The following is a 25,376-nucleotide window of genomic DNA, read 5'->3' as shown; positions in this document are numbered from 1 at the left end:
CACGCGGCACCTCTGTATTGAACCATATCATGCTAATCACTCGCACCTGTATCTTTGAAAAGAGCGGTATTAGGTAATTAGTGCAAGCTGCTTGTAGTGCAGCGCGATGTATTCAAAACTTGTTTTCACCTATTGCTATGGTAGTTAATCGGATTATTACATAACTTCGCCAGCGAACACAAAGCATCACAATAATCATGGAAAGGATCTTTTCTTCACTACGACCTATGACATTGGGTGACCTCCGTATAATTTTGTTCATGGAGAATTGGGCGAAGTTTAAAATTGATCCCCTAGATTTGTTTTTGACACATTCCCCTTAAAGCCCAATCCATCAAAGTTAAACATTTAGCACCAGGTTACCGTTGGCCTCAGATTACCGCTTTTCTTTCTTTTTTGTCATGCTCCGTTCATATGAAGGATTCCCCACTAAGTTAAAGCCCAATAGGACGAAGTTTGAAATTTGGACCTTGATCAAAGTTGACGTGGATGACCTCGATTTTATTTTTGATATATTCATATCAAGGAAATTAAGGAAATAACGTTGCACCGCCATCGTGCCAGATAAGATATCAAAATACGCAGAAAGAAGTTTGAAAGATATTGCTTTTTGCTTTAAGTGAACAGATACTTTCTTGTTTGCAGTATATAATCCGTAAGAGTGCTTTGCCCAAAGGAGGCAAAAAAAAAAGAAAGATTTAATCTTAAACGCAAAGCGAGAGGCTGGAAAGATAAGGTTTAATCCAGAAGAAACCTAAAGGCTCTTGGATCACAGGGTCTAACCCCAACTCTTTTACTCCAGGAGCACTGTGTTGATGATAACTATATTGTGTGTAATACGATGCGGTAATGAAAGAGAACACCATTTTACAATTTTGTTTTTGTTTATTAAACACGGTTTCAGTTAGGAAGTTGACAACACACTCAGGTTTTGCATGATAATGCGGTATTTATTTACATATCAACTAGTCAATTGCTTCCCAAACTGCGAGTCGCAACCCATTTGTGGGTCGAGGTCTCTTCCGATAGGGGTCGGGTGACTTACATAAAAAAATGCAGGGTACTATCGTATTGGTCACGAAACCCAATTTTAGCATTAAAATTTTCATACGCCTCGCGCGCATTTGTCCGGGTAAAGTCATTCTGGCAACAGGCCAGCGGAACGACTTATTAAAGGAACACAATGGCAATCACAACATGCTTTAGAATAACAATATTATCAAGCACGGATCAAGGTGTTATATAAACAGCCGGCTCTCAACACGCGATATTCAAAATTCCAGCGCCGCCATTGCCTGTAGTAACGACGTCATGATTATTTGTGCTCAATTGTCGTCAGCCTTCATTGTTATTGGGACAACATTGCCACAGGCAATTTGGGTGTCCGAAAAATTTGAATCTCGCGTGGTGAAAGACGGCTGTTTTTATTTGCTTTTATAGTCGATATAAGTTTGTTTTAAATAAAATCACGTGATTCGTGCTTAATGAATGTTTTTCTAACATATAAGGCATAATGATGTGATTACCGGAGAGTGTTCATTTAAGGCCTCTTTTGAATTTCGCCCGGTACGCCGCTGATAAGTTGCGGAAAGTCGGTCGGGCCAATTTTTTTCTCCTGAAATTTGGGTAATGGGAAACATAGCCTGGGAAGCCCTGAAAGATAACAAAAAAACATTGCAAAAATAAAGACTGATCAGAAAAATATGATGTGGTAAATAAGTAAATCATTGCGATCTATTTACTTTGTTTTATAGAACTTTTGAGAACACAAATTGGCTCCGCTACAACAGGGCTGTCACGCGCTGACTGCGCTCTAATCTGACAAAGCCAATTGACCTTTTGGGTAAATCCCATTAGTATTTGCGAGTACACCTGAGAACTCGTCATTTGACGTCACGCCGATCTGCGCCAATGCGCACATCGTTTATCGAACATCGTTACTGCACATTGCAAGTCGGCGTGACGTCAAATTACGAATTCTCAGGTATACTCGCAAAGGCTTATGGGATTTACCGAAAAGGTCAATTAAATGCAGCCAGAATTTAAAACGCATGAGCAAAATGTGCAATTTTGTTTCGCGCGCTCGTTTAGCAACGCGCAAGACGGCTTTTGCAACGCGTACGCGGTAATTAAAGAAAGCGTTTGATATGAGTACGCACACATAGCACGCACTTTGCGGGTACGATCTCGTTGTGAGATGACCGTAGTGCAGCCTATTTGTGCTCCTATAACTAAATATTATCATGATAACTAGAATTACCGTTATTATTATCACTTTATTATTATTATTATTATCATCATCATCATTATTATAAAGTAACATTAACATGCTATGACTTAAAACGAATATTCAACCTATTCTTGTTGCTAAAATAAATATATCAAGCACGCATTTGTATAGACATTTTAAGAGGATTCTTAAAAGGTGTGGATCTCAAACGAAGATGCTTTAAGAGGGTAAATCTCTGATCACTATACAATTCACGTCAATAATCATGGAAAGAATCTGTTATTCACTATTTCTGCGGGTATTGCAACCGATGATATTCTAAAGTCCACGGTCATACATCGGGGGCTTTGACATCATCGTGTAGAAATGTGTGCATGGATATGAGAGTGCATGACCCCTACAATGATTGGTGATGAAACATAAAGGGGAAAAGAAAGTTGCAATCTTAGTATTGCAAAAGTCTGTTACCGTTACAAGAACACATTTCTTTTTTGAACAAAATATGTATGCATGACATTAAATAGACTCATCCAAACCATAGAACGTTTACCTTTTACAAACATACTGTAAACGCGATTTTCATATCAATCGTATCATGATTATAATTACCTTGTAAATATCAAATACACCAAGACTTTAACATATCATTACAAGGGATGATATTCATACATTGCTCTTTTCAAAATATACGTATTTCTTTCATTTCAACAATTACTACCTAAAAGCTGTTCGCCTTCGAAAACCTCGACAAAGAAGGCCAGAGGTAGAATTTATAGCATGAGAATTGTTCCGAACGTAATATTGACAATATTTATGTCAAGTTATTTAATTATTTATAGGACCACTGGCTGGTGCTTATGTCCAACATACATATGTATTAATAGCATGATTAAAGTTGTCCTTCCAGAAGTATATCATGGATGAAAATATAACGTCAAGTTGATTTCATTATGGTGGACCATGCAACTCATTCCCTCCCGGTATTGGCGCTGGTGCTTTATCTCCACCATTTCCACCGTTTTCCGGCACTGCTTGCAAGCATCTTACACCTGCATCTTCAGCGTGTCCACAGTTGTTAATACCCCAGCCTGGGAAATCGCATTGAGATAAAGATGTTTCCTTTCCCACACACGAGACCTCGTCCATCCATATCATCCCCTCTGCTCCAGGGAACTCGTTAAAAGTTGTAAGCTCCTCCACACCAGGGAAGCCTAGCTGTTTGCAGGTCACATTTGCGTCGGCTATTTGCCACAAATCATCACAGATTGTACCAAATTCGCCTTCGTGGTAGATTTCTACTCGACCTTCTCTTGGTGAAGCGCCACCAACGAGTCGGATTTCTCCTTCTTTAACTAAAGACAAAAAGGGGAAATATAAAGGGGAAAATTGAATGTATTAATATTGTAGTTATATATGAAGTAAGAATTAAACCGTTGAAAGGTAGGTGTGTAGTAACTGTTATCTAAACAATACCAAGACTACTGACTGGTTGTATAATCATCCGCGTACAAAGTACTTTTTTTATCAATGAGGGTGTGAGCACGGGCACTTTTTAATGGGTTTGGCCCCCGTCCCATACCGGCTTGCCTCAATCAGGTACAACACTGGGGTAATGATCATAGCTACATAGCCGAGTGTGTTGCCAGGTGGTAGCAAATGTGATATCGCCAAGTTTGCGTTTAGGGCCTCCACACCTGTTTCTGTTCGGCCTGTTTTGTTCCGCGTACAATACCATTTGTTTTTCGGTAACGCACATTACGTGCGCGATCATTATAACCTCGTTTTGTTTGCAAACCTTAAATGATATGTATTTACTCGTTTTCCTTTTACAGCGTTTTATTTAATAGGTGCCCAAAAATGTGCACCAAAACATTTTTTGCCACACCCGCCTCGCCCGGTGGACTTTGTCCATTTGCGGAGTCTTTCTGTTGCCTTTAAAAACGACCAGAAAGTTGAGTGAGAACAAACAAAAATGATAAGAGCAACATTTTTAGTAACGGAGAGTTTACGCTTCATGATGGTATTTTAAGTCTGAAATAAATTGGGAAAACATTATTTACAGTTTTTCACTGTCGTAAATTCAACTCCCATGAAGCCGTATGGTGGGTTAATTTTCGTATGTTTGTCAACTTGTTGAGTTAAAGGCCCCCCGCCCCACTCAAACATATTGCATATAAAACGGGTACTACAGTACTGCAAAATACCCTCCCCTGTGGGCACTCAAGTTCTGAACGACTTTAATAAAATTAAAAATAAATACAACCCTCAATTGTTACGATAGAATGAATAGGTAAATGTAAGAGAACACACCTAGTAGTATAGGCTATACCTTAACAATTCTGAAGTTAATAGATAAATTTGATGAGGGTTTTATCATTGCCCAAGACTTACTAACAAAAGGCGTTGTGTTTAGCAAAGCAAACACAAGTGTTGCAATTATAGTCTACTTACATTCGCGACATTGTACGCCGGCATCTTCTGCATGTCCGCAATTGTTTTCCCCAAAGCCTCGATGATTACATTCTTCAATAGCGCCCTCATCACCGTCGCAATCAACGTCATCTAAATGGATTGGTGAACCACTGGACCCTGGGCCAAATCCTGCTGTTATCACAGCGGCAAGTGCACCGTTATAGCCCAAGCTATTACAGATTACATTCGCATCATTCAGGTCCCAGCTGTCATCGCAAATTGTTCCCCATTCGTCCTTATATAATAACTCAACTCTTCCTTCTGAGGCTGAGGCTCCATCAACAAGTCGTACAGAAACCGGAGCTTCATTCTCTGTTCGAATAAATTCGTACAATATAATTGCATCATCCAGAATATTTTAATTGTCGCCTAAATTACGCGTTTTGGTCTGCGAATAAGCGCATTAAAATTTGGAGCTTAGGGGTGTAAGTTAATATGTGACGTGTCATGTCAAAAGGAGACACTTTTGGGCAGGATCGTAAATGGAGAAACAGCCAAAAATCTGGCCAGGGGTGGTTTTTTCACAATTTGAGTTTGTTGCGAATTTGTGATGTTTTTAATGTTAAAAAATATTGTCTGATAGTTTCAGACCGCAATATAACTGGCATCTTGTATTTTTTGAAACATTTTTCAAGGTAATTCCTACTCTCAACATTGTCAATAATCCCGGGGGCCACTCAAATATGACAGTGTACGCATGCGTGACCAAATTTTTTTCAAACACCCCCTAAACGAGTTTTACCCTACCAGCAAATTTAGCCCCTTAATAAGGTAATTTAGTGTAGAATTTACCCCCTAATGAGTTTTTGGCTGGTGAAAATGCAACAAATATACCCTTTTTGGACTCAAAATTTGAAAAGGTACCCTAAACAAGTTGTCCAGTTTCAGAAAACTACCCTTATTCTTGAAAATCACTGTTTTTAGACCCTAAACGCGTCACGCGCGTAACTTGCTTGCCTAAAAAACCCCCCCCTTTTACTTGTTTTTTCGGTCACGCATGCGTACAAACCATTTATGTGAGTGATCCCCCCGGGTCAATAATATTTTTAAAGGCCGATATCTCAATTTCCAATTTTATAATACCATAACTTACGAACTCAATATCTTCGCTTAGGAATGTCCGATTTCATTGGGGAAAACGGCGTTGTAGAGCAAAATATCTTTATATTTAAGATATATAAAAACCTTAAAATCGATAACCTGCCCAAAAGTGTCTCCTTTTGACATGATACGTCACATATACGTGTGGGTTGCAAGTGGTGTGTGCAGGTATTGTCACGTGATATTAAGCTATTAAGCTTGGCGTTTTTAACCACGTGCTACCACCAGTGCACCTCCCACTTGCTGTTCTTGTTTCCCCCATTGGATCATTGAGATGAACCTAATAACGCATCTTAAAGTAATTTGTTACTTTTTAGGTAGATACTAGTTGAAATATCCAGTAATCACCCCGGTTTCATCTTCAAATTTTTGAGTGGAGTACATCTAATTAGAATGCTAAATTTTTATTTTCTAAATGCATGACTTTGGCAAGAAAATTAACAGAAGTTTTGCTTCGATTCTGATTATCGCAATGACACAAATTGTATGGCTTGCTCCGATCCATTAAAATTTAGTGAACTAGAGATAACGATTAGTGAAATAGAGATAACGATTAAAACAGGCAGCAGAAAAATAAAATATCTTTAACACTTTGCATTATTTTTTTTACTTCCCAACGTCTGTTAGAGATCGCAAGAATTCCGCAATGCTATACGTGGTTTTGGCCTAGTGGTCAGGTTGATGATAATCATTTATATCACTCACACATAAATTCTAGACAGTTCATTGGTTGATTACCAGTTATCATTTTTACTATCACCCTCTTCGTGTGATAGTCTTTACCATCATGTGCTCTGCCGTTGTGCGCCTGCGCCATGCGCTGACTCTTGGACTCGCCGATTTAGTTATGGGGTGGACCCCAAAATGTGAAGTATATCACGGCAAAACATGGTGTTATGTTGATGACAAAATGTATTTCCTACCTTAAATAGTAATAGAATTTATGAATGAGTGATATAAAACAAATATTAACTGTCTTAAATTCGTGTAATGGTCGAAATATAATCACTCGGTGAAAGACGTATTGTTCCATTCCACTCGCCGTTCCGGCTCGTGGAATGGAACAATCCATCTTTCACCTCGTGATTATATTTCGACCATCACACTCATAGACAGTTAATATTTGTATAATATTGACTTTTAATTCGGACTGCTTGGAGGAGGTCATACGTCGTTTTTTAAATACATTAAAACCTACCCAAGAAGCAGACAACACCAGCATCTTCGGAATGTTTGCAATTGTTTGTAGTCCATGGCGAATGTTCGCAATCGTCAATGCTCTCCTCTGAACCAGTGCATGTAGTTTCATCTAACAAAATAGGACCAGTTCCTTCTCCAAACGCGGCTTGGCCTGAATGAAACAAGTAACGGGAGTAAGACGTTACCAGTAATGGTGTAAAATCGGTGATTTAATTTAAGGTTGGTCTGAACCATGGAATTATGGAAACTTTCGGGCCTCATAACTTCTAAATTGTTGGTCTAAAGTATATAAAGTATACATATTTACTATTTAGAATGGCCCAAATATCAGAATCTAGATCAAAATATCTAGGACCCGTTTTTTTACTTTTTTGAATTTCGACCAACTTTAAGAAATTTGCACCAAAAATGGTCAAAAAAATGCTGATTTTTCAAAAAAATCATAAAAAAGCCCGATTTTGGCCCAAATTTCAAATATTTTTGGTGAAATTGGTCAAAATTCAAAAATTGAAAAAACTTGCCCTAGATATTTTGATCTAGTTTTTAAAATTGCATTTTTGGCCCAAATTTGACCTCACAGATGAACTTATCAAGTCTTTGCCATTCTAAATACTTTTATATGCTTTAGACCAACAATTTAGAAGTTATGAGGCCAGAGGCCAGGGTTCAGATAATGCAACTTTCGATATCATATGCAGAAATGTTTTTTGATTGTCACACCAAGGCAAATGACATGGCTACCTTTATCTTCATATTATGACTACATCTCTAGGAAAATAGGCGTATTCTCAGATTATAATAGTGTATGTGTAACTTGGGTGGGAAAATGGGTTCTGTGCAATGAGCTTTCTATACTTAACCAAACACCGTTGTGCTATAACTTTTGTTTCTATTTACCATTGTCCTAAATTTCTACACTTGGCCCAAAAAGAGAATTTTTCATCAGGTCATATCTTGAAAATCTGTTTATCAAAATGAACCGAAATTACACACATGATCACCTCAGTGCTCTACGCTAATGACATGTCAATATCCTAACGGTTACCTTACTGACACAAATGAAAAAATACACTGGCTTGGAACCGCTTGCTGTATCACATCCTGGAAATTTCGGCAACATAGAGTTAACGGTGCGTGAAAAAGTCAAAACAAATGAAGGTATTTGCGATAGAGTGTTGGGGTGGACGCATTTGTCCGCCTTCGCCTATAGTCACTTATTCCACTTACCTGGAGCCTTGGCAGCGCCAGGGAATCCTAGCATACGGCAAATTACATTGGCGCTAAGTATGTTCCATTTGTCGTCACACACTGTGCCCCATTCGTCAACAATATTCAACTCCACGCGGCCCTCGTGAGCTGCACCTCCCCCAACGAGTCTTACGTCTACTAGAGGTTGTCCTAAAAGTCAAATTGTATTACAAATATTTTAACGTCACTACTTCACGGTGATTATTTGTAATTATTTCGTTAATGCTGGCATTTGTCATTATATCATATATTATTAAGGTTGTGAAATAAACGTTTCCTGAATTGTATTGAATATTTGAATTGCATTGTTGGTACATTGGAACGTGCCCAGGAATATCCGACCCTGGTAGATGAGGAATTAACCAACCCGGAGGACTGATTTTTATTTACATAACAATACTTTTACATGTCTATAAAAGCCATCCATGACACGCTACTGCTACCATAGCTTCACAAATAACAAAAAAAATCAAACTTATTTTGTTTAAATTTTATACCATCGTTTTGCTATACTTGCCATCATCGCATATAACACCTGCATCCTCACTATGTTCGCAATTGTGTTCTCCAAATCCACTATGCAGGCACCCACTGATGGCACTTTCTTCTCCCGTACACTTAACCTCATCCAAGATTATTTCTTCCTCGCCTTGGCCCCATGTAGCAGCACCTAACGCAGCCAGTGCACCGTTTTCATATCCTAGCTGTTTGCATATTACATCGGCGTCCTCTATAGACCAGCTATCATCACAGATTGTTCCCCATTTCCCGTCGTGGTTGACTTCAACGCGACCTTGAGATTCGGTCTGGCCGTTCACTAGACGCACCTCATGTGGCTCTGAAACACGAATTGTTATATATGTAAGTCCCCGGTATAAATCAGGTTATTTATCAGGGCAAGTTTTATAGCAACAATGCAATTAACTTTACCATGTTCACCTGCACTTTAAGAACGTCAATTCATCACTCCGTTCCTTTGAGGACCATGCAGAATTCCATTGGTGATAGCCAGGGGTAGTATAACGTTTTCCATGAGGAATAAGTATTTAGAATTTTTTTATGGAAAGTTGGTTTATCATAGCGTAAAGTATTCATGAATTAAACAGTAAATGAAGCTGTATAATTCTTCAAATGAATATTTATGTGCTAGATCTATTCCGCGGAATGGATACGAAACTGAATGTTAAACATTTTTTTTCATATAGTGGCCAAACTTGTTGTGCAGAGCAAGCTTTAAAGTGTATAATCTTCTAATACCTTCACGGCAAACAACAGCGACATCCTGCGAATGATCACACTTGTTAGTGTTCCACCCAGAGTTCGTGCAGTTGACAACACCTTCTTCTGTACCACTGCATTCCACCGCATCCAAGAGAACGTCGCCCGTGCCTTCGCCGAGATTCGCCGCGTGATTTTCCACCCCGAGGAAGCCAAGAGATTTACAGACAACAAAGGCATCAGCGAAATCCCAGTCGTTATTACAAATAGTACCAAACTCTCCTTCGTAAAAGACTTGTACGATGCCTTGTGAACCCCCAGTAGTGTTTGTTGCTGGATCAAATAGTTGGGCGTCGCCTAATGCAGGAGCTACAGGTTCAAATCAAGTGAAACAATATTTTTATGACTATATAATACATAGTGAATAATCATGTTCTGTGGGTCCCAAACACGAGGAAGGATCAAAAGTCAAGTAAGTAAAATTAATAACAATACATATATAGATAAAAGCTACTCCAAACCATTGGTCGAAATGGGGCAATGTGCACAAACATTAAACAGGTATAGCCTTCTGTATATAGATTCAACTGGTTGTTAGTTATTTCGAACATAACTTGATACTGTATTTAGATTTTATATCATTTTAAAATAAAAACGAATTTCTTAACGACGTAAACATACAAATTTCTTGATGTTTCTAAGACGAAACTGGTGAAATACCCAAGTTGAAATGATGAACTACGGCTGCATGGCGCGTGGTGATCTTATAACATGTATAATTGCAGCTTCCGTAGCTTCGTGACGAATTATAAATTGGAATTAATAGTTTCGATGTTACTGACTGTAAAACTCAAAACTACGTACGTTTATTCGGTAAGCAAATAACACCAGCTTGTTCACTGTCCCCGCAGTTATGCTCTTTCAAAACCTTATGACTACATTCCAACAGATGATTTTCTAGCCCGGTGCACTGCACGTCATCGAGTATGTATTGCATCGGTCCCTGTGTGAAATGTGATGACTGTGTCTCTGCCTCTGCTCCCCTGTCGAAACCTAACTGCTTACAGGCGACATCGGCACCCAATATGTCCCAATCGTCGTCACATACGGCCCACCATTCACCTTGATATTCCAGTTCCAGTCGCCCCTCATTTTCGCTACTGCCACCAGTTAGACGGATGCCTCCTAGATCGGCTGGTAAAATGGTAAAGATTTGTTTTAAAATACACATAATGTATTATTTTTAAATCTTGATATGTATTTCTCAAAAAGTACTCTACCCAAAATGTTTATTTGTGTTCTTTCTCTGAATATTCAATCTGCAGACTAACGATGATACTATGACACCACATCTAATGTACTACCTTGTGGAAAAGATCACTTTCGTCAACCCCCCCCAAAAAAAAAAACACCAAGACAAAACAAACAAACGATTTAAAGGCATACATACTTCTTGATGGAATTATACGATAGTAATACATTTTGTAAGAATGTTCTGTGCCACTTCCTCTAAAATTTCACTATTCAAAGAGGACTTTCAATATTTATATATAAAAAAGATGTATCTATCAATAACTTACACTCATCCACGCAGGCTACACCGGCGTCTTCCGTATGCCCACAGTTGTGATTACCCCATCCGTTACTTGGGCATTCTGCAAGTTGTGTCTCTGTTCCTTCACACATGACGTTGTCAAGCCAAATCTCGCCCGTGCCCGACTCGACAGATGTGCCATGACCAAACACCCTGATAAAAAATGTTGTGGATCAACGATTATTTGATGTTTACATAATGACGAATATAGGATGACCTATAAACTTTTAACCCTAGAACTACGAGGGGGGTTGTACCTCCCCCTAAGATATGTATTTGTCACACAAAAAACGCACGCATTTACGCCTAAACGACCTAAGCTAATCGTATGTTCATCCTTTGTGCTCATTTTAGTGACAAAATTTTCACCCATGCACCTTACCTTGGGTAGGACCGGCCATCAAAGAGGATCATAGAGTTGGGGTTGGTATGGCCACAATGATTTTCATTTCACTCTTGTGACATTTTTCCAAAAACTATTGACTTTTTACTTATAAGTAAAAAAATCGGCGAAAATCGCAATGTTACCTATACTTTTGTCCATAGCCAGAATTGCCCACATTTGCATGGGCGCCCTCACATTATGACGTCATAGCGACAATATGCGGGGAATGTTCGTACTTATCTGGCATCACTGAATAGAGGAGATCCAATGCTATACATTAATACCAACTATAACGGTATATCGTCAGCCTGCTACGCTTTATTGCCCGAGTCATTTTTGTAATTTTGAGAACAAAGAACAAAATGTGATTCAAGCATGGATCAGTTACGTAATCACGCTATTATTTCGGATTATTCCCTTTCATTTGTATCATTGTCGTTTGTTCATGTGCAAAGATTGGTGAATAAATATGTTTAAATGTATGATTGAACCATATTTTGTACTTTGTTCTCAAAATTACAGAAATGACTTAGGCAATTAGCGTTTATAACACCCCCCCTTTCGTAGTCCGTGTTACAATGACTCAGTAGTTCTAAGGTTAAACATCACGTGTCTTAAGTGATTCGCTTAGCTCGGGTAGTGACCATTGCTGAAACTGATTGGTAACGACCAAGTTCAGTCATTGTTATGTTCTCAGAATTTTCCTTCCTATACTTTGTTTAGGGTTAAAGAGTCACTTGGACTCAACAGTTGGATTGGGTTGGTTAGGCTCACTTTTTTCAAAAATTCATTTTGACCAAAAATACCACATTTTGAACAAATTGGGTTCAAAAATCACATTTTGGACCTGGAAAATATTCTGAAAACATTATAATGATAAATTTTTTTTACCCAATACGAAATTTATTGCTCACGCTATAAGTTTTAAAATATTACTCGAGACGTTTAAAACTCATAGCTCGACCAATATGGATATCAGTGTGATACAAAGGGACGGTATAATTTTTTAGTATTCGTCGATATCAATAAACCAAGTCGATATCTCTTCGACGTTTACGCAAAATATTTTGTTCAAAATGTTAGGGTTCTTTTAAATCATAATCTGTCATGATCCTACTTCATATTAACTTACCCAGCAACATATTTGAACCCTAATTCTCTGCATGCAACGGTTGCATCTTTAATATCCCAATCGTCATCACAAACTGTTCCCCATTGATCATCATGATATATTTCAACTCGGTTATCTACCAACCGAATACCGTCCGGTTCTGAAATCAGAAAACACGTAAAACCATCAAAACTATGACACATATCTTCAAATTTATGATCTTCACTCTATCCAAGCGGGTGTCGACTGCAGACGAAAAGTGTGATTTTTTAAAATTCAAAAATGTCAGAATATTATTGTAACTTTTCATGACCATGTTTGGAGCCAGCATGCGAAATGCGTAAAATGAGAAGACACAGGCCTAGTTTTGGTTCAGTGGTTCTTATGCTTATAGGTAGCTCTTGAAATTTTGAGAACATATCTCAATACTTGGGTTTTTTTATGTTGATACCTGTGACTAGCACGCAGATTATTAAGTAAGCTACATCTTACTCTTGGAAAATACGAAAAGTTACCATGCAGCATATTTGTGTACAAATTCAGAACCAGCATTAGAGTTTAGATGGTATGTATTCTCAAAACCCGTATCAACCGCCCATAGTTTTAAATAAGCCTAAATGTTTAAAATGAATAGCCTTTAATAACTATTACCTACTCCTGATTGGTTTGTATATTCACAAAAGGGTTTGTAGGGGCGTAACCAGCTTTCTTGGATAGGAGGGGAGGAGACGAACACAGTTTCTCGGTTGCATCATTTTGACTAATTGTTGGTGGGAATATAATACCTACAGCGTTTTTTTTTAAAGAGTCTGTATGCATGTTAAGATTTCGAACTTCCCCAAAAGAAGTTTATTGGAAAAATGTGCGTAGGAAGAGCGCCAACATGTAACATGTTACACTATTTTGGCCCATGATCGGTGTGATTTAGGTAGGAAACGGATTCCTTGGGCTTTTTCTTTCCATTTATTTTCCCGATTTTAACTTTCATTTCAGGTCAGAGAGGTACTTTCGCTTTTATGTCAGCCTCCTGATCACCGCTGGTTATGCTACTGGTGTGTGTGGATGAATGTTAAATAAACTAGACAAAAGAATGGCTTTACCGGGTGGTGTGCAGGTTACACCAACATCCTCTCTATGGGCGCAGTTGCTTTTATTCAGGCCAGCGTGGATACAATGCAGAAGATTTGGTTCATCTCCAATACATTCAAGGTTGTCTAACCAAATAGTGCCATTGCCGCCACCAAGTTGTGTAAAACTAAACAAAGGGCAAATTCAAAGATATACAGAACGTGAGAGATGCAGTTTCTATACCTCAAATATAATTATAAAGAATATCTTTGCATTATGAATGTAAACCATATTGAACAAAGAAATCAATGCAAACAGTTAGTGTCTTTACGTAGGGGTGTGTATATTAGTTTAGTAGTGTAAAATATTATGTTATAGACGTAAATATATTGTAGTAGCTGTAATGACATTTGTTTTAGGCTTTACTTCTTAAATACCATCAGACATAACAATAGTACCCACGTGGCAATTATTATCTCTCCATAGTGAATAAAATAATCGTAATGAACACTTACTCATCAGCGCTATTGTAGCCCATTGACCGACAGACAACGTTGGCTTCTTCTAGACCAAATTCGTCATCGCAAACTGTTCCCCAAGCACCTTTAAGAAACACCTCAACTCTTCCGGAGGTCCCCTCGTTACCATTGGCGTCGACGAGTCTTATATCAAACTCTTCTTCTGTTGCTGAAATATTATATCAATACAATTGATTTAGAACGCAGTGCAGAATCTTACCGAGTAAGTCAACGATGTCTCCGAGCATTTACATGGATCTCACGCATCTTGCATTTGAAAAGGCAGTATGCTAATAAATTAAAATAGTGGAGACTTATCACTAGTTGCATCTTCGCCAGTGATTTTAGGTATCGACCTCGCAACATTTTGTCATCGCCTTGATTTGAGGTTTGTCATTCATTGTCTGTAACCTTAAACTTATTTGAGTTTAATCACCTTGGGACGAGGCTTGGGTAACTTGTGGATTAGTCGACATAATCCGGATATTAATGTATATCGAATATATTCATCAATTAATAATAATGATATAATTATAATAATAGTTTCAATTATAATAAAATAATATGGTAATAATGGTAATATGAAAATCAGAATAAATATTTCGTTTTACGACTTCATACTAGTCAACGACTTACATGGAGGTAAACAAAAGACAGACACATCTTCTTGATGAGTGCAGTCAGAATCACCAGGGGAGTTGGCTGGACAGTCTGCAAGAGACGTTTCGTCACCATTACACGTAACTTCATCAAGCCATACTGGATCATCTGGGTATATCGCGGTCGCCGTCTTGGCCCAGTAATCAGGAAGTCCGCCTGTTAATTCTCTGCATGCTACTTGGAGGTTCTGGAAGTTAGTCTGCCACTTATCATCACATACTGCTCCCCAATCTCCGAAGTAATATACTTCCAGTCGGCCGTTTTCTTCGTTTCGTCTTAGCGTACCGTCCTCTGAAAAGTAAGAATGTCCATTATGGTAAATATTGCTTGTTCTGTGTGCATATAATTCCTGTCATGCAAGATGTTAGGCACCAGAGCCAAATTTGTTCCCTAACTGCATCGACCGTCGATACTGCTTCGATGCCTGTTATTAATGAACTATCACCTAAACAATTACGTTCAAAGATTAAATATTATGAAAATTAATAATAGCTAATTAATTGGTGTTTTATAAAAAATAATCTGGATCGACCGAACATCGATGCTCGATCGAAAGATCGAACTAATTAGGTTCTATTGTCTTATGAAATGAGGAATAACGTTTTACATAATACACGGAAACTTATTCCTTTTATGTGTGACTACAATAACTATCATAAAATAACCAGGGCGTCGATAAAAAAAAGCTACGCAGTAAACACACAGTTCCTTCCAATATATTATAAGCAGACACTGCATTGTAGGTATTTAGAGGACGTCTTGTCCCAATGTTAGACGTTTCATCTACTCTAAATTATTGATTAATTTTGCAGATACTGGTTTTTATTATTATTATTTTATTTATATTTACCGGGATTTGCACAGACCACGCCCGCATCTTCATCATGTTGGCAGTTAGATTCCCCAATTTCTCGATGTGAGCACGTGATCAAAGTTTCCTCATCTCCTTCGCATTGAACATCATCTAGAAGTATACGACCGCTACCTTCACCAAATGCTGCCTGTATAGGAGCCTGTATAATAAGGAAAAACATAATCAATTTCATCGTTCTAAAAACACGTCTTAAAATATCATAAATAATAATGTTACCCAAAGTATTCCTTGTCTAACTTGTCTAACTGGCGCCTATAGGTTAGTATATGTACAGCCATAGTCGATTACAGTAAATTCAGCCAACAAAGAAGTAGTCCGCAGGCAGGCTGCTCCTAAAAGTAACCTTCATTTCAAAGGATTTTTTTCTGGTATCATGGTACCGCATTTAGCTACCTTTTTCGAGTAACATATGTGTGCAATTAAGGTACCCCTTTTCACCATATTGCTGTTTTTCAATACCCTAACGAGATACCGTGGCCACCTGTGACAAAAGACCTTTAACTTTTCTAAGAGGATGATATACAACTTGAAATACAAATGCCCTCTCCACCATGCGCCCGGGGTAATAATGTAACAATTACCTCGACTGCAGTGTAGAATCCTAGTTGTCGGCACACAACCTTAGCGTTATCCAGGTCCCATTGGTCATCACATATAGTTCCCCATTCGTTGTTGAAATTCACTTCAACGGTTCCTCTTTTGGTATCGTTGCCGCCAACGAGACGAACCTCTAAAGGTGACTCAACTGTCAACAGAATGACAACAAAAGTGTACAGTGATAACAATGATAAAGACGGCCTTATCTTACGAAAACACTAGTCTGTGTCACAATCTGGGAAAAGTTTACCCGCAAGCCACACCAACATGACTTGCATAATAGCAGTATAGTTTGGTGGGAGGGGGGGGGGGATGACCACATCCGTAACTGTCAGGCTTCCAACTCTGATCGCGGCTTCGGTGCTTACACCCACACCCTACCCATCAACAACACGTGAATCGCGCCTTGGGCACTAATCCCGAAGCGTCTTAATAGTAAAAACAATTTAGTCGTACAGAGCCACGGTTTACCCTGGCCCAAGTTTAGGACTTTTTGATCATAATTGCAACGAATTATGTATTATTACCTTTCAATATCCAAATGCAAGTTCACACGCGTTATTAAATCTTAGATTATTTTAGATAGTTAAATAATTCAAAGTTTCATCAAGCTTTCAGCACATGGTCTATTCACATCTATATGTCTATTCACATCTGGTCAGATGAGCATGCTATAAAATCATTTAGTTCAGGATGAAGTATTAGTATGCGTATAGGCTCTCATATCTTATTATCCTTATCCCGAACTAAACACAAATCAAGGACTGGAATTTCCAAGTATTAAGCGCCCTCAGCACACTACCGGTCGTCTAATGACGCTTCCGCAGCAAGGGCTGTATAGTTATAGCCGAAATATAAAGGTCTTCATACACATTTGTGCCGAAAGATTTAGCATTGTGATAAACACTTACGGGTAAAGCAGGACACTCCAACATCCTCGGTATGTCCACAGTTCTCATCTCCCCAATCGTTACGAGGACAATCTGCGACTGTATCCTCGTCTCCTACACACTCCAGATCATCAATCCAAGTTGGCTCTAGGCCTTCGCCAAAAGCAGCGCTTCCAAAAGCTCTGAAAGGTAAATACACATCATATCTTTTACCATGCAAATCAGCGATTGACAAGCATCCAAAAATGTGAGCAAATGGCTGTTTTGTTCTTTATTGGTTGATTTTTTTAAAACTCGTACCAGCAAGGCTAAGAGTTTACTTCATTTATTTTTGTCCATTATAAACTACAATGCAACACACTAGTGTGTATTTCCCCCATTGAAATGGTCCAAAAACGGGTCTATTTGTACAATCCCAATTATCTCATTGACCCATGAACGGATTTGGATGATTTGTGCACCATTTTAAAGACAAAAGAGTATCGTTAAAAAGTTTTAATTTTACTGCCGACATTTTAAGTTAAGTCCTCCAATCCGCAGGGCCTATTTTTTATAGACACACACTGCATTTATAGTGCTTTGGTGTGTTGATGCTATGTATCGCATCGTACGAGATTCGGACATGTTCCACATTGTGCTGTTCCACACAACCCGTATGGAAGACATGATATTAATCTTCAACACATTGGATGCAGCCTTCAAGAGGTGTCACGGGGTCCTTAAACACGTGCAGACCTTTTGATAGCTACTAGCTATCTTTCTCACTGAGGTTTTGCATTTGATATGTGGAATATTACTCGTGTTTAGCAGTCTCTAGAAGGAAGATGTACAATGTACAAAAGAGATGATGGAAAATGTTGCAAAATATTCTGTGAAGGGTATGCAAGTGTGTTTGTACTTTATATAGTATAGCAGTTAAGGGTGGACGTTTACCTGTTAGCGTAATCAAACCCAAGTTGTCTGCAGATCACGTGAGCATCTTTGATGCCAAACTCGTCGTCACAAATGGTTCCCCAAACATCGTCATGGAAAACCTCTACACGTCCTTCTGTATTGTCTTTGCCTCCTACTAATCTAACGGCACCGTCCTCTGAAATATCATAAACCGAGATAAAAATATCTTTTAATGAAGATGTGCTGTATCAATACAGGTACGAAAATGAAAATTCATATTTCATACATCTTCTCTACCATATAAAACAAAACAAAAAACGCACAGGCACAACGCCTAGATGTTGATCCACAAGCCTCAGCACACTTTACAGGTTGTCGCTGACCACTACGGCCCCATATCATTCCATAAACCAAACAACAAATCAGGGACTTTGCTGCTTCAAGAGCGCACCCCCTAGACATTCTACAAATAATCATCGCATCCAGGATCAGCTCCCCGAGTTTCGTACGGGTTACAACGAGACAATTAGCAGTACGTTTTTTGTCCAGGGGAATTTCAAGCTAACTAAATTTTCCTCTACCTATAGTTACATCAAAACACTTAACTCACCGGGTTTACCGCAAGTCACTGATATATCTTCCTTATGCCTGCAATTACTCTTGCCAAATCCAGCATGGAGACATTCCAAAACTGTCGTCTCGTTACCCGTGCAGGACAAATCATCCAACCAAATTGGTTGTGTGTCTTCTCCGTCGCTAGAAGAGGAGAACCCTATTGCCGAATTTGATCCGAGCATTTTGCAAATGACGGTGGCGTCCTGCATATCGAACTTATCATCACAAACGGTGCCCCATTGTCCATCATAATTCACCTCAACTCTTCCATCGAATTGGGATTCACCTCCAACAAGACGAGCTTCGACCTTATCAACTGGTATTGAATTAAGAAAAGATTTTTACAGATATTATTTAATAATCATTCTTGCAAGCGCCTGCTATAAGATTTAACTCCGTATCTTAAAACGAACTTAACTTATGAGCGTGAGATGACAGGGGTGCCATGAGTGGCAAACCGTCATAATATCGTACAATGAAAGTTGAACACAAGCACATCTATGTTTCATATTTTTTATTACTTTTTATTTTTCTTCATGTTTGACAAATAAAATATAGAAATAGAAATTAATAGAACTTATACCGTACAATGAAAGTTGAACACAAGTATATCTATGTTTCATATTTTTTTATTACTTTGATTTTCTCTCTTTTCTCTTCATGTTTGACAATGTTTGTCTTTAATAGAGCTTCTTGACTCTTGGTGGTAAATCATAGAGGAAGATGATCATTAGAACTCTGTTTTGGTGAAGGCATTTCTGCACAATGTATCTCTTGTCATCAACATAATGAAATTAATAACTTTTTTGCATGAAGGCTTCGTCTGGGTTTAGGTGAGTTATATACTGTAAGAATATTGTCCATTTTCTGACTTAAATCTCGAAATAAAACTGAACAAAATTAATTTTCTCTCCAACAGAAAAATATACTGCGTCAGACATGTTATGGCTGGATCCACTCAAATATCCCGCCAAATGTACTGGTCTCAACAGTTTGGCGGCGCCCAGTCATTGGATCATTCTCCCTCCCTTGCAAGCATTCTGTGTTGCGAGATCCTTATAGCTTACACATTCATATCAAAAGGTTAAGAAACATTTACCTTGTAGACAGGAGACTCCGACATCTTCGTAATGTGTGCAGTCATTATCTTCAAACTCATTTGCATTACAATCGATCAGTCCAATCTCAGTACCGTCGCATTTCACATTATCCAACCATATAGGAGTATCGGCTGCACCCAGTACACCCGGCTCAAGGTACATCCGGGCAATATTGACGTATGTGTAGCCCAGCTGGCTACAAACCACTTTGGCGTTGTTAAAACGGTTTGCCTCCCAATCATCATCACATACGCTGCCCCAGATTTCATTGTGGAAGATTTCTAATCTGCCTGTGCTCTCATCTTCACCATCGATAAGTCTTATGCTGCCCTCTTTTGGATCCTTACCTAAATTCAACGCGTATTAAAATTAAAAAGGTGGGGTTTTTTAAAATAGTAATATATATGCGTGTCACTACTCACGATGCAGTGTGCGCAATCGCTGACTTTGACCCGAGTAGATCGAATTGTGTCCATATTACATTCAGCGGAATCATTGATAATAACAGATTGTCATTCATTTCAAATCTTAATAAACAAATGCAAGGTACTAGTCGATACATTATGCTGCAGGAATCAGCTAATTGTATGTTTGTCTGATTCGGCACGAGTTTTAAAATAACAACAAGAAAGGATTCTCGCGCAAACATGATATGATATTCTGCCGGAATGATGTCACATGTACAAATCCTTAAAGACATATCTTAAATATTGCTTTGGAACTTACTTTCTTCACAGATCACACTAACATCTTCGGAATGGAAGCAGTTAGAAATTCCCCATCCTTTGTGCTTGCATTCTAGCAACGACTCTTCCATGCCATTACAGTCAAGATCATCCAGATGTACGGGCCCGGATCCTTGCCCAAACCCTGCTGCAGAAGATGCATAGCTTATGGCCCCGGGAAGGCCTACACTGCGGCAAACAACGTGCGCATCTTGGATATCAAAGTCGTCGTCACAGATGGTACCCCATTCGCCATCATAGTTGACTTCCACACGACCTGATCGTTCATCACCTTCAGCCAGTCTCACCTCCACGGAGTCCACTGTTTGCAAATGGTAAGCAGATGTATTACAATAGGTTTGATTATAAACGATCTACTTCAATTGAGCTACAATCCAGCAAATCAACAAATGTACGTGTTTATTATTTTCAGCCTCTCTCGTGCATCAAAGCATCACGGGTGATACCATAATCGTATTAAACAGAATAAAGAATTTGATGGCTAAAGTATTGTTATTGCCGTGTTGTATAATGATATGATAGATACGATGATGAAAGGTGAATTGGGTAATAATTTGTGATTCATTCAGGAGTTACAATAGACAAGTCGCGTTGTCAGTCCCGAGGGTGTTGTCATACCATTGAAACTCGGGCTATTTTCAACTCCAATATGTATTTGAGGTTCACATGAGTACGTATTGTAAACGAAGTATGATCAATTTTATATTACTTAATTATTAGACTCACCATCAAGGCAGGATAGAAATACATCTTCTCTATGGGCACAGTTGCTATCGCCCCACGGACTGCCGTTACAGTCAGCTAAAGTGCTTTCTGTACCCTCACACTCCAGATCATCTAACCAAATAGGGATGGATCCCAATTCTAGAATAGGGATAAAGTGTGTGTCAATTTGAATATTTTAAAATGATATATTATAATGCCATGCTGGGGCTTTGCTGACAAGGCCCTTTTGATATTTTGGACTACGGGCCAACCCTTGTCAAAACAAAGGTCGGCCATTTCTTAGTAATTTAAACAGCTTCAGGGCTCCACTTGTAGTAGTCCCACTGATATAAATGAGCATTTTATCTTTACATGGATAGGTCTACATAAGCTTCAAAGGTCAAATATTACGGGTCAATTACGAACAAGTTGGGTAAGCACGTTTATATACGCATATCATATTGTAATCGGGTGTTGATATATGATGGTTTAGATCCACTGCTTTTTTTTCAAGCTTTACGTACTGGCTGGCTGCTCTGGGTAAAGATTAAAAGTGTGTTCATCCTATCAACGCAGAAAATAACATTTTCAAATCGCATATTTGTACGATTGTTTTGCCAAAAATCACTTCTTAGTCCACATTTTGCCAGAATTTCCTGGATTTACGAGGAGTCTTAGTAATAAACGTAACGGTATTTAGAGGTTAGAGGAGACCCGCAGATATTTTTTGGTTTCAGATGCCACAAGTAAACTCATAATGTGATTTGTACAATTCCCTTTATTATGCGTGTAAAGTAACCAAATAAATAGCCATCTTTAATAGCGTCTTGGTTACCTCATCTCAAAATAATGGTATTAAATAAATTTGACAACATGTCTCCAAAGTAAAAAAAAAAAGTAGCTATTTTGTAGTTTTTTTAGATATACTGAGTTTTATCTCGGTATGGCAGATAATCCACATTACACTTACCTGGAGGGTCGCTTGCAGCCCCACCTTGAAATGTATTAGCGTGTGGGAAGCCTAACTGACGACAAGCTACCTTCGCATCTCTCATGTCAAATTCATCGTCACAGACAGTCCCCCAATCACCTGCGTAGTAAACTTCCAAACGACCTGTGCTGTCATCACCGTATGTCAGACGGACTTCGCCATCCACTGCGTGATAATCGAAAGGCAAGGGTGAATGTACGGAGGGCCATTTAATACAAAATATGTTAATTGAGTTCATCGCCAAACCACCGACATCTTGGACCATATCTAACATGTATATGATCGCATTTAAACAATACAAACATGGTTGCTACAAATTGTACCGAAACAAATATGGTTAGAAACACCTATTTAGCGCCATGTACGGTCACTTTAAATGGATTCTTTTTATTACTTACGTCACGCCTTAACTTAACCAATGAAGACAATTCAGGCCACTTCTATTCTCTTGATTACTGGCATACGGTATTTGTATACCGTAGTTTAAGCTAATGTACAAGCTTATGCTAATAGGAATCATAAAGCCACCCAAATGTGTTGTGTTTCTAGGATCACGGAACAGCTTTTGATAAGACATTGAATCCATCATAGAACACACAGTAAATCGGTTAGATAGTAAGCTGACTTTCCTTCATTTTGCCACAATATTTTGGCTAAAATTACCAGAAAACACTGCTTTCAATTCTTAATAATATTAATGTATTTCATGTTTGGCAACAAGTAGAAAATAAATATCGTACATAGTATATAGCTTTAAGCATATTTCATTTACCTTTATTGTGTAAAACTACTAGTTATTGGTTGATGTGCCTATGTACGGTATTACAAAAAAAACCCCATTTATCAGGAAGCTTATTATTTACACTTACAGATAGGATCACAGACAACCCCAGCCGTTTCATTTGAAACGCAGTCACTGACCAAGAATCCACCGTGTTCGCAATACAAGAGGTGCTCTTCCGTACCATCACAATTGACGTTATCCATGAAGAAGTCTGATGTTGCTGGTCCGAAGTATGATTCTTCATAAGCTGCTTTGGCTCCTGTACAATACAAAGGTAAGTTGGCAGATTGTTCATACTTTGGAATAAAAATGGGTCACATTCTGACAAGGTAAACATATTATTGGAACTAGTTCGCATACATTAGAAATAGAGTACTGGTATATTGAACTAGAACACAACAATCAAGAAGGGTACCATTCAGTCTTCGTCAAGAATATCACACGAGGATTTGGGTTCGAATCTTTAAACATGTTAAATGAAGCATCTAAATAATATAAGTTTTACCTTTGAAGCCCATTTGCCTGCAGACAACGTCAGCGGCATTCTTATCCCATTCATCGTCGCAGATATAGCCAGATTGACCTTGGTATGTTACGAGTACGTTGCCTTCGTCAGTAGAATTACCATCCACCAATGAAAATGTCACGTCTTTTTCTGTATATTGGCATATAAATTATTAAGTCTTATAAGTAATGTCCGGCATAAACAGAGAGTTTAAATTTAAATTAGCCAAATAATATGACGTATTCCTTACATTTCATGATAGAACCTTTTTTTTGAAAATGTGTCTTACCCTTTTAAAGATGCGAACAAGATTTAAGATAAATTGTGCCATCATTGTTAACCTTTACTTAAAAATGACTACGTTTTACATGCTATCAAACAACCGTGTAGTCTCTTGTATTGGCTCTTTATTATTATGTTGGCTTATATTGCTTATAGTCAACAACTATTAAAGTATCATCTTACCATCTAAGCAAAGCAGTGCTGCGCCAGTACATTCCCCAACAGATATTTCATAGTCGCATTGACTAAGTGCTGTCTCATTACCGATGCAAGTCAGATTGGTATAGACAGCATCTCCTGGTATGTCACTTTGGAAGAACAGGTTACCGAGCAGAGGATAACCAAGCTGCGTACAGGCTACCTTGCCATCTTCGACATCCCAACTATCATCGCAAATAGAGTACCATGTTCCATCTTCATAAACCTCTACACGGCCGATGTCTTTGAACTTAGTATTTTCGGGTTGTAATCGTATACCTGCAATAAACAAACTCGAAATCTTAGTAATGTTTCTGCTTGAAATAAGTAAAATGACATATGCATAAAAATATGTTAACCATGTTGACATTATCATTAGCGAATATAGACATACCTTTAAAGGCGCATTTAACACCAGCGACTTCGTTATTTCCGCAATTGTGATTATCCCATCCAGAATACTCGCACGTTAATAGGTTAGTCTCATTCCCACCGCAATTGATATCGTCCATAAAAATTTCTGTGTCGTTACTGAAACCTTCCGTGAACACTTCTAGTGGTTCATCGAAGCCAAGTTGGCGACAGACGACCTCGGCATCTTTTAGGTCCCATTCGTCATCGCAGATAGTTCCGGTGCGACCTTTGTAGTTGAGGACAACATTGCCCTCCCATGGTGTTGGGCCATCTTCGAGGGAGAAGACCACATCTTCCTCTGCAATATGAAAGTAACGATATAGTAATAGTTTTTAAGTTTTAAGTTGTATAGTCTTTGTAATATACAAATATATACTGCCATGAGAGGTTCTGGTTAAATCTATGGGCCCGAGGTGAGATCAATAGTACTATTTTCCTGAGGGGCGCAGCCCCGAAAGAAAATAGCACTATTGATCTCACAGAGGGACCATAGTTTTAACCAGTACCTCGAATGAAGGCATTATATATTTGTTTTATATCCTTCATTCATAGATTTTTTGTTCATTGATTGGTTAAAAGATTACATGAAAACTCCACCATGTTGCGAGAAAGGCCTAGGTAGGACCTATGCACGGTAGGCCGGTTTAGGTGGTCCATGTGTTCATGGTTTTTTAAGCTTACTCATTGTCAGTGTATATTTGTTCAAGTTGTATCATTCATAGGTTATTTGTACACAGATTAGTGAAAAGATGTACATGTAAACAGATTTACATGTAGGCCTAAACTCTAAGGGCCATCATGCATCGGGATAGGCCTCCGTAAGCACGGGACTAGGCCGGCTAGGCGGCCGGCGGTCCAAGACTAGTCTCGCACTGTCAGTGTTTGTTTTTAAGCTTACCACGTCAGTATTGCTCTGAATCCGAGCGTGTTGGTCTAAAACATATTCCTGCGCTAGAACTGGTAACAATTCAAATTA

At 38.6% G+C, this 25,376-nt stretch overlaps 1 protein-coding gene across 1 annotated transcript in view; it reads right to left on the bottom strand.

Annotated features, from left to right (window-relative positions):
• LOC140143425 (uncharacterized) overlaps positions 1 to 25,376 on the bottom strand; it is a 115,247-nt gene that overhangs the window by 49,447 nt on the left and 40,424 nt on the right. Inside the window, exons 13-37 of the mRNA XM_072165282.1 lie at positions 24,381 to 24,698; positions 23,972 to 24,265; positions 23,507 to 23,656; positions 23,087 to 23,260; positions 22,197 to 22,382; positions 21,248 to 21,385; positions 20,502 to 20,822; positions 19,775 to 20,122; positions 18,671 to 18,991; positions 18,100 to 18,256; positions 17,188 to 17,348; positions 16,261 to 16,424; positions 15,656 to 15,818; positions 14,782 to 15,096; positions 14,143 to 14,314; positions 13,660 to 13,814; positions 12,581 to 12,719; positions 11,050 to 11,216; positions 10,334 to 10,663; positions 9,509 to 9,838; positions 8,769 to 9,089; positions 8,231 to 8,401; positions 7,002 to 7,154; positions 4,682 to 5,014; positions 3,181 to 3,582 (exon numbers count right to left, since the gene is read on the bottom strand). Of these exons, the coding sequence (XP_072021383.1) occupies positions 3,181 to 3,582; positions 4,682 to 5,014; positions 7,002 to 7,154; positions 8,231 to 8,401; positions 8,769 to 9,089; positions 9,509 to 9,838; positions 10,334 to 10,663; positions 11,050 to 11,216; positions 12,581 to 12,719; positions 13,660 to 13,814; positions 14,143 to 14,314; positions 14,782 to 15,096; positions 15,656 to 15,818; positions 16,261 to 16,424; positions 17,188 to 17,348; positions 18,100 to 18,256; positions 18,671 to 18,991; positions 19,775 to 20,122; positions 20,502 to 20,822; positions 21,248 to 21,385; positions 22,197 to 22,382; positions 23,087 to 23,260; positions 23,507 to 23,656; positions 23,972 to 24,265; positions 24,381 to 24,698 (5,883 nt within the window). The remainder of the gene's footprint in view (positions 1 to 3,180; positions 3,583 to 4,681; positions 5,015 to 7,001; positions 7,155 to 8,230; positions 8,402 to 8,768; positions 9,090 to 9,508; positions 9,839 to 10,333; positions 10,664 to 11,049; positions 11,217 to 12,580; positions 12,720 to 13,659; positions 13,815 to 14,142; positions 14,315 to 14,781; positions 15,097 to 15,655; positions 15,819 to 16,260; positions 16,425 to 17,187; positions 17,349 to 18,099; positions 18,257 to 18,670; positions 18,992 to 19,774; positions 20,123 to 20,501; positions 20,823 to 21,247; positions 21,386 to 22,196; positions 22,383 to 23,086; positions 23,261 to 23,506; positions 23,657 to 23,971; positions 24,266 to 24,380; positions 24,699 to 25,376) is intronic.

The sequence above is a fragment of the Amphiura filiformis genome, chromosome 2 (assembly GCF_039555335.1).
Source record: "Amphiura filiformis chromosome 2, Afil_fr2py, whole genome shotgun sequence".
NCBI lineage: Eukaryota > Metazoa > Echinodermata > Ophiuroidea > Amphilepidida > Amphiuridae > Amphiura > Amphiura filiformis.
This window is presented reverse-complemented; position numbering and strand designations above follow the sequence as displayed.